At 47.4% G+C, this 10,000-nt stretch overlaps 1 protein-coding gene across 4 annotated transcripts in view; it reads right to left on the bottom strand.

Moving 5' to 3' along the window:
* The window catches only part of ATPCL (ATP-citrate synthase), a 40,676-nt gene that overhangs the window by 23,568 nt on the left and 7,108 nt on the right, over positions 1 to 10,000 (bottom strand). For all 4 annotated transcript variants that reach the window (XM_086531621.1, XM_086531622.1, XM_086531623.1 and 1 more), the window contains exons 2-3: positions 4,391 to 4,551; positions 4,124 to 4,246 (exon numbers count right to left, since the gene is read on the bottom strand). In XM_086531621.1, the coding sequence (XP_086387747.1) occupies positions 4,124 to 4,246; positions 4,391 to 4,543 (276 nt within the window). In that variant the 5' untranslated portion in view covers positions 4,544 to 4,551. The remainder of the gene's footprint in view (positions 1 to 4,123; positions 4,247 to 4,390; positions 4,552 to 10,000) is intronic.

The following is a 10,000-nucleotide window of genomic DNA, read 5'->3' as shown; positions in this document are numbered from 1 at the left end:
CACGCCAGAGAGCACCACCTCCAACCTCACACGTCGCCGCCGTGACCGACACCGATAAAGACTGATAACACAGTCACCTGCCACTCGTGCCGTCACACCCAACAGCCTTCATCGGGCCCTTGTGCCATGGACGCAGTGGGCGGATGCAGTTTACACTCGGTCGAAATCAGAGGGATGGATAAATTGGGAAAGAGATAGATGGCGTTGCATTGAATTTACGAAGTGAGTAGTGATATGAAAGGATGGGGGAGGGGGAGAGGGAGAGGGAGAGGGAGAGGGAGAGGGAGAGGGGAGGGGGAGGGAGGGGGGGGAGGGGGGAGGTGGAAAAGAGAGGAGAGAAGGAGAAGAGAAGAAGGGTAAGGAGAAAAGAGGATGAGGGGAGGAAGCAAAGGGAAAAAATAAAAGAATGGAAAAGAAAGGGAAGGAGAGAGAGAGAGAGAGAGAGAGAGAGAGAGAGAGAGAGAGAGAGAGAGAGAGAGAGAGAGAGAGAGAGAGAGAGAGAGAGAGAGAGAGAGAGAGAGAGAGAGAGAGGAGAGAGAAAAGAGGGAGAGGAGAGAGGGAGAGGGAGAGGAGAGAGGGAGAGGAGAGAGGGAGAGAGAGGAGAGGGGGAGAGAGAGGAGAGGGGGAGAGAGAGGAGAGGGGGAGAGAGAGGAGAGGGGGAGAGAGAGGAGAGGGGGAGAGAGAGGAGAGGGGGAGAGAGAGGAGAGAGAGAGAGAGAGAGAGAGAGAGAGAGAGAGAGAGAGAGAGAGAGAGAGAGAGAGAGAGAGAGAGAGAGAGAGAGAGAGAGAGAGAAGAGTGAGGAGAGGGGGGAGAGACAGGGAGGGAGGGAGAGAGAGATATAGAGAGATAGAGAGATAGAGAGATAGAGAGAGAGAAAGAGAGAGAGAAAAAAGAGGGAAAACAGAAAGAGATGAGGACATAGGGGAGAAGAATGCAAAGCAGGAGGCGCTGCAAAGAAAGAAGGGAGAAGGGAGGAGAGGGAGGGCGGGAATCTTAGCTGAAACCGCCCTTGCAAGATGTCAAGGGAAATGCTCTTAATCAGCTGCTCAATGCAACAGAAACTGACGTCGGTCTTAAGAGAGTGAAGGGGTCGAGGGGGCGAGGGGGGGGGTGGATAGGGAGGTGTGGGAAAATAATGAAAGCAGAAATGAAATCTGTAAAGAACTGTAAAAATGAAAGGAGATATTAATAAGGAAGATGAATAAAAATGCCGGGAACCCTGGATAAGTTTGTGAAGGAATGACATCAAGACTCAAGACTGGAATGTCTCGTCCTTTCATCTCTTCCTTCCACTTATTTATTGCCTCTCTTATTCCTTTTTTTCTTTCTTTCGCTCAATCACAGATTTTTCTATTTTTTTTCTAGCTTTCTCTATGTCCGTCACTCCCTTCCTTCCTTCCTTTCACCCCTCCATCCTTCCCTCACTCACTCCCCATCTTTATTCGCTCTCCCTCTTCCTTTCTCTCTCCTTCTCCCTCTTCTTCGCCCTTTCCCCACCTCCTCCCGCTATTTCTTCATATCTACCAATTCCTTCCCTCCGTCTTTCACCCCCTCCCTCCCCTTCCTCCCCATCCTTCCCCCTACCTTCCTCCCCTTCGTCTCAATGGAAGCAATCAGGGCCTCTTGACCAGCGGCGGCACTGTGCCAATGTCACTGTCAAGTGTGGGTCAGCGGGAAGGGGTAGGGATAGGGATAGGGGAAGGGGGTAGGCGAACGGGAGAGGGGGGATCTGTTCCTCAGGAATGTACACAAGCAGACTCACAATTACACATACAGACACACAGACACATATATACAAGCACACACACACAAAAACATACATTCATACACACAAGCACTCACTCACCATCCCACCCACACTCCGATGGTCGCATTCCACGCAAAAGCAAGCAATAACAAACAACTTAACCTTACAAGGTCTGTCGAAAAAAATCCAGTGTCAATAACCAGAGCCTGTTCAAAACAACGAGAACATGTTAAACTTGTTGCCAAGGTTGGAAGAGAGGGAGGGAGGAGGGAGGGAGGAGGGAGGGAGGAGGGAGGGGGAGAGAGAGGGGGAGAGGGGGAGAGAGAGAGACAGGGAGAGAGAGAGAGAGAGAGAGAGAGAGAGAGAGAGAGAGAGAGAGAGAGAGAGAGAGAGAGAGAGAGAGAGAGAGAGAGGGAGAGAGAGAGAGAGAGAGAGAGAGAGAGAGAGAGGGAGAGAGAGAGAGAGAGAGAGAGAGAGGGAGAGAGGGAGAGGGAGAGAGAGAGGGGGAGGGGGAGGGGGAGAAGGAGAAAGAGGGAGGGAGATAGGAAAGGAAGGGTGAGAGAGGGAGAGGGAGACAAACAGTGAATCACTCACTCACACATACAAGCAAAAACAGAAAAACGCACACACACACACACACACACACACACACCTTATCCTAGATGTCGAAGAGACAAATGGAGAACGAAATTGCCAATCGCTGATTACCTTTCGACTCCTTCTTTCCAGCCTTGCCTCCCCGTCTCTTCCTCCCCCCTCGTCTCCCCTCCCTCCTTTCTCTCCTTTACTAGTCATCACCATCTTCCTCTTTCTCAGCCACTCTCGCTTTGTATCCATGAGCGATCTTGTGTATGTCATTCCACATATGTAGATACAGAGATAGACACAGACATGCAAACCATAAATACACACATCTAACTCTTGTGTGTGTGTGTGTGTGTGTGTGTGTGTGTGTGTGTGTGTGTGTGTGTGTGTGTGTGTGTGTGTGTGTGTGTGTGTGTGTGTGTGTGTGTGTGTGTGTGTGTGTGTGTGTGTGTGTGTGTGTGTGTGTGTGTGTGTGTGTGTGTGTGTGTGTGTGTTTTCCACTCTCTCCTTCTCCCTTCTCCCCCTTCTCCTCCGGCCGCACCTTCCTGCTAGCCTTCATACTATATATCTCACCTTACCCCCATCCCCCCTACTCAGCCTTGGCATGGAGTATGGCCTGTTGATAAGCTCCAAGTGGCATTCTCTCGCCACGTGATCTGCTGACGAGGTGCCCAACTTTGTGTTGTCACGCCGTCATTGCACACACGCGCACGCAAAACCATAGACACGTATGCGCACGCAAACAAACATTTATACTTATACATATGTTCGCACACACGGCATCAACAAACAAAATAATGTCACCTGCCGCAATTAGAAGCAGAAGCACCGCAACAACTCAAAAATAATAACAAAACAACATGGACAACTAAGATAAAAACATATCCGCCAGCGGTACCGTTAAAAAAAACGGATAAAAACTATAAAAAAGAATAACTACACTAAACCCGATTCTGAAACAGTACAAAATTATACACGTGGCAAAAAAATCTATAGATCGCCTGTACACCTGTATGGGAGGTCCACCTCCCATACAGGTGTACGAGGATAATGAGAAAGAGTTAGAGAGTTAGAGAGAGAGAGAGAGAGAGAGAGAGAGAGAGAGAGAGAGAGAGAGAGAGAGAGAGAGAGAGAGAGAGAGAGAGAGAGAGAGAGAGAGAGAGAGAGAGAGAGAGAGAGAGAGAGAGAGAGAGAGAGATAGCGAGATAGAGAGATAGAGAGATAGAGAGAGAAAGAGTTAGAGAGTTAGAGAGAGAGAGAGAGAGAGAGAGAGAGAGAGAGAGAGAGAGAGAGAGAGAGAGAGAGAGAGAGAGAGAGAGAGAGAGAGAGAGAGAGAGAGAGAGAGAGAGAGATGCGAGAGAAAGAGAGAAAGAGAGAAAGAGAGAAAGAGAGAAAGAGAGAAAGAGAGAGAGAGATATGTATGTATGTATATATTTATGTGTATGTGTATATGTATATGTATATTATATATATATATACACATAAATTTTATATATTCTATTTCATTATGTATATATAAATTTACATATACATAGTCATATGCATATGTATACATTGTACATACAGATATAGATATGTATATATATATGAATATATAAATATATAAATATATATAACTATAAATATATAACTATACATATATATAATAATAATGATAAACGCAGGTCAGTGAAAAATACGCACACACAAAAGGGGGCGAGATGAGCGCGCGCGCGCACTCTGCATCACACCCTTGCAATCACTCTCTGGGCATCCCCCGCGAGCGCCTGCAATCCCAGCGCGAGTACTCACCTTCTGGTCCTTGTTCATGCGCTCGCCGACCCATGCCTTGGCACCGGCGAGGTCCGTGCCCACCTTGATGAGGCCCAGCTTACCCCGACGCTTGATCAGCTGGTCGGGCTTCACCACCAGCTTCTGCGGAGGACGAAGGGCGGGGCGTTAGTGCGCAGGGCGTGGAGACACGTAGAAGGAAAGACAGACAGAAAGGAATACAGATAAACACAGACACTTATACTCTCACGGACACACACAGACACATTCACAGACACACACACCAACCTCCGTCAAGAGCCACGGGTGCTGCGTGGCGAGGGCGTCCCACTGGGTGTCCTCGGTGATGGCGGCGTAGCGACAGGGCGCGCACACCCCCGCCGGGAGGTTCTTCTGCAGCAGCGCCTTCCCCGTCGCCTCTCGGATCGCCTTGGCTGACATCCTGTTCTCTGCGGGAGAGGGAAAGGGAGAGAGATTTAGAGCGAGTGGGAATGGATGGGGAGGCGGAGAAGAAGCTGGAGAAGGAGCTGGAGAGGGAGGGAGAGGGAGGGAGAGGGAGGGAGAGGGAGGGAGAGGGGGACAGGGGGAGAGGGAGAAGGGATGGGTAGAGTAGGAGAAGGGGAGGGAGAAGGAAAATGGGGAGAGAAAGGGGGGAAAGGGGGAGGGGGGGGGGAAGGGCAGAGAGAGTAGTAGTAATAAATCTCTGCAATCGGAGTTTACATGAACGCTATTTTTAGTGTTAGAATGTGCTTGGAGAGAGAGAGAGAGAGTAAGCAACAAAAAGATAGAATGCGGGGAAACAAATGAGGCAGGAGGGACAGGAAGGAAAAGAGGACAGGAAAAGTTAATAAAATGATGACCACTATAGTGAAAATAAATAAAAAGAGAACCGAAAGCTTAAAAAATAGAGAATCAATAATAACAAAACACAACCAACAGACAACCAGGCTAGCCAATCAGCGTGACAATTTACAACAACCGTCTCAACAACTGAAAGAGAAAGAGAATAAGAGAAAGGGAGAAAGGGAGATCGAAAGAAAGAAAGAGAAAGAAAAAGGGAAAGAGAAAGAAAAAGAGAAAGGGGAGAAAGAAAGAGAAAGAAAAAGGGAAAGAAAAAGAAAAAGGGAAAGAGAAATTACAAGAAAAAAAAAAGCGAAAGAAAAAGAAAAAGCAAAAGCAAAAAAGCAAAAGAAAGATGTAAAAAAAAATATATATATATAAATAGAAAACAAGAGACTGGAAACCGGCTGTCCGACATAGATAGCCACCCACCATCAAACCAACGCCCGCGCGACGCTAACAGGAGGTGCGTACAACCTCGAGTCGAGTCCCCGAACCAATGTTCCCGACAAAATGAATGACGCAGAACAACACCAACACCTGCACCTGTAACAAGGCCGACAGGTGCGCCGAAAACATCTGCGACGCGATTTCTATGATTATACCTTTTAGTCCCCGAACAAAGGATTTATTTGAAGCAGAAAGGCGTAGTAATGATAAAAGGAAGAATGAAGAAAGGGTTAAAAATATAACTAAAGTCTTCAGGGCGGGGTGAGCGGTGTGCAAGGGTGGGGAAAGGAAGAGAATGGTAAATAAGGAAGGGGCGTGTAGAAGGGAGGAAAAACAGGGAGATAGAGAAAACAGGGTGAGAGAAAGAACAGGGAGAAAAAAAACGGGAAAACAAAACTGGGAAATTAAAAAAAACGGGAATAAAAGAAACAAGGAGAGAAAAAAACGAGACAGAAAAGGGACATAGAAAAACGGGAAAAAGAAAAAGAAACAAAAAAAATAGTAAATGAGGCGGGAGGAAGGTGGGAAGGGGACGAGGAAAGGAGGGAGGGAAGGAGGGCGGGTGAAAGAGAGAGAGAGAGAGAGAGAGAGAGAGAGAGAGAGAGAGAGAGAGAGAGAGAGAGAGAGAGAGAGAGAGAGAGAGAGAGAGAGAGAGAGGAGGGAGAGAGAGAAGAAGGGAGAGGAGAGAGAGAGAGAGGAAGACGAGGAGAGAGGTGACGAGAGAGGAGAGAGAGAGAGAGGAGAGAGCGGAGGAGAGAAGAGTTAATGGAGAGAGAGAGGGAGAGAGAGGAGGTAGGGGAGAGAGGAGGGAAGAAGAGAGAGAGAGAGAGAGGAGAGAGAAGATGACGAGATGCGGAGAGAAGAGAGAGAGAGAGAGATGAAAAGATGAGGTAGAGGGAAAAAGAAAAGGGAGGAGGAGAGCAGAGAGAGAGGAGAGAGAGGGAGGAAGAGGGAGAGTGAGAGAGGAAGAGGAGGAGAGAGGAGAGAGGAAAGAGAGAAGCGAGAGCGGAGTCGAGGAGAGAGAGTGGGAGAGGGTGAGGTGAGATGAGTGGGAGGGAGGAGAGACACAGGAGGGAGAGAGGAGAGATGATGGTGAGAAGTTGTGAGAGGGGTACGAGCAGGGAGAGGGAGGAGGAGAGGAAGCGAGAGATGGGAGAGGGAGGAGAGGGAGAGAGAGAAGATTGGGAAGAGAATGAGAGATGAAGGACGAAGAGAGGATGAGAGGGAGGGGACGGAGGGGGAGGACGAGAGGAGAGGGCACGGGAGGTGAGGAGAGAGAGAGAGAGAGAGAGAGAGAAAGCGCACGAAGGAACAAAAGAGGCATAAGCAACAATGAAGTGCCATGAAAACCAGAGTGCCCCACAAGAAAAAAGACATAAAAAAACAGCAAAAAAAAAACAAGTACCGAAGAAAAACTAGGCTTTCCAGTCCACAGTCCACGCCTCTACGTAGACCAGGGCTAGTCCACCTTCCGCCTCCCCCACCCCCCCTCTTCTCCAGCTGAAACAGGCCTCTCCTCATACCACTTTAACATTTAACTATCTATCTATAGGTCACATGTTCCCGTTTATGTTCGTTTTTTTTTTTTTTTTTTTTTTGATGCTGGGAGAAATATTTTTTTCGGGAGCGAAAACTAAGCGAGAACATATCCATGAAACCAACATATAGCTATCTATCTACATCGAAATTAACATGTATTTCCTATATCTATCTACTTATCTGTTCCTTAGCTGTCTATACTAAGAGTTCTTTGGACTCTTTTTCCTCCTTACGGATTCACGAATATCAGATAATATAATCTATATTTATTATTCTCAACATTTTCGGAGTATGCGAGATTAAAAAAAACTTTGGTTGCCTTATTCCTATTTCATGTCACACACTGTATAGAGCAATCGATTTTCAATATAATAAAGTACATTTGTTGCCTCCAATGTTGTATTTGTGTCTGTGTGCATTTCCTAGGATTGGGATTTCTCCAGATTCGCAGTCTTAAAAAAAGGCCCCGATCAATGTCTTTCTTTCTACCTACCTACCTACGTAACAAAACACACACACACACACACACACACACACACACACACACACACACACACACACACACACACACACACGAACACACACACACACGAACACACACACACACACGAACACACACACACACACGAACACACACACACACACGAACACACCCCCACAACTCGAACACCCCACACCACACGAACACACCCACACACGAACAACACACACACACCACGAACACACACACCACACAACGAACACACACACACACACGAACAACACATCACACACGGAAACACACACTCACAACCGGAACACACACACCCACCCCCCCCCCAAACACACCACGAACACACCACACACACAAACACACCAACACAACGAACACACAACACACACGAAACACACACACACACACGAACACTCGCACACACACGAAAACACACACACCCCGAAACAACACCACACACACACGAACACAACACCACACACGAACACACACACACACACGAACACACACACACACACGAAACACACAACACACACACACACACACACACACACACACACACACACACACACACACACACACACACACACACACACACACACACACACACACACACACACACAGATATACGTAGAATGCATTTCGGTCCGTACTCCTATACGAACCAATTAAAAGTCAACGTGTTTACACACTGTCCCCCGAAAGAGCCTCGAGCAGGCGACCGGCCTTGACCCGGCAGGGCGAAGACAAGGAACCGAGGAATCGAAAGATATCTCGTGACCATACGCACGTTCGCCAAGAGCTGGTCCCCCCCAACCACCCACCCCTCCTCTTCACCTACCCCCTATACTTCCTTCTCCATTCTCATTCCCTACTCCCCTTCCTCCTACTCTTCCTCAGATGATTGTGCAAACAGGCAATCAGAGACAAAAAACAAAGCAAAATAAACACATCCACACACCTAAAAGTCTAGAGGAATTCCAGGAACATACACCCCCCCCCCACACACACATACACAAACACAAACAAACACCCTCTTTCACACACTAACAGATATCTCTTATTACAAATAGAGCACAATCCGTTTCTGTCTCTCTCAGCAACAACATCATGCCACCTCAGTCTGTCATCCCCCCCCCCCGCCTGCCCAACTATCCCTTTCTCCCTCCCTCCCTCCCTCCCCCTCTCCCTTCCTAGGCACACGCTATCTTACGTTATCTCTCTCTCTCTTTATGAACGTGTTATCTCTTTTTTTTTTCTTCCGGAAATAAGTTGGAGTGGGAGTGAGAGTATGAGGGTATAGAGAGGGAGAGGGAGAATGGGAGGAAATGGAGAGGGAAAGAGGGATGGGGAGATGGAGTGGGAGTGGGAGAGGAAGAGGGGTAGGGAGGAAGAAATAGAAATAGAAATAGAAAAAAAAACAAGGAATGAAGATAAAAAACTCACAGCTTTAGAGTGACATGAGACAAGGGTAGACAGACCCCCCTCTACCCCCCCCCCCTTAACGTCAAATCCTCCAACCACAGCGATCAATGGCGGACACTAATCAACCTTTTCCCAACCAGACCGCTATAACTCAGGCCTTGAGACACGCTCGTATAAACTGGTGGACCGTTAGACGTAGGTACGAGCTGCTTCTGCGGACACGAGACAGACAGGCGGACAGATGTACTTACATACTTAAAAATGTATATACGCAGGAACAAAAATACATTGAAACCCACGCTTACACACACAACCACATACACATAACCCATAAACACACACTCCCTCCCCCTCCCCTCCCCCCCTCTCCCTCTCCCCCCTCCCCCCTCTCCACATACCTACAGACCCTCGCATACTTTCTCTAATCAATGCTTACAGGTAGGTTATGTTCACTCGTCCCAAAGTCTTTCGTGTTATCATTCACACTTCCTTTACCCCTTGCTGGCTTGGACTCGACTTGCCTTCGTTATTTAACCTTTCTTTCCGCTTATTTTTATTCTGTTTATACTTTACATTCTCTTTTACTCGGTAGGAGGGAGGCAGGGTAGGAATAAGAGAGGTGAGGGAGATGGAAGGGGAGAGTGAATGAGAGGAGGAGGGAGAATGAGAGGGAGAGGGAGAGAGAAGAAAGAGTAGAGACACTCAAGAAAAAGAACGAAAGAGTAAAACAGATAAAGAAAAAATAAAATAAAATGAAGACGTAACAAATCCAGAAACGACAACTACGCGTTTCCATTTCATATACTATCACCATTCACCCCTTTCCCTACACCTGCTGCCCATCGCGGGTTTTCCACTGCAGGGAAATCCTTCGGCATTTCCTTTTGTCCTATATCATCGGCGCTGACCCTCCCCCCCCTCCCCGCTCCCCCCACATACACACTTTCTGCCCTACTTTCTACCTTATTTCCTTTGCCGTTTTCCCGAAATAATGGTTATGCAGAATAAGAAATGAAGGATGGATTGGTTCAGGGAAGTAGGGAGGGGGGAGGGAGGGAGGGAGGAGGATAATAATAATAATGATAATATTAGTAAAAGTAATAATAATAAAAACAATAATAATAATGATGGTAATATTAATAACAATAATA

Source organism: Penaeus japonicus, unplaced genomic scaffold (genome assembly GCF_977035675.1).
Source record: "Penaeus japonicus unplaced genomic scaffold, GWHDUDI00000001_assembly GWHDUDI00000036, whole genome shotgun sequence".
Taxonomy (NCBI): domain Eukaryota; kingdom Metazoa; phylum Arthropoda; class Malacostraca; order Decapoda; family Penaeidae; genus Penaeus; species Penaeus japonicus.
This window is presented reverse-complemented; position numbering and strand designations above follow the sequence as displayed.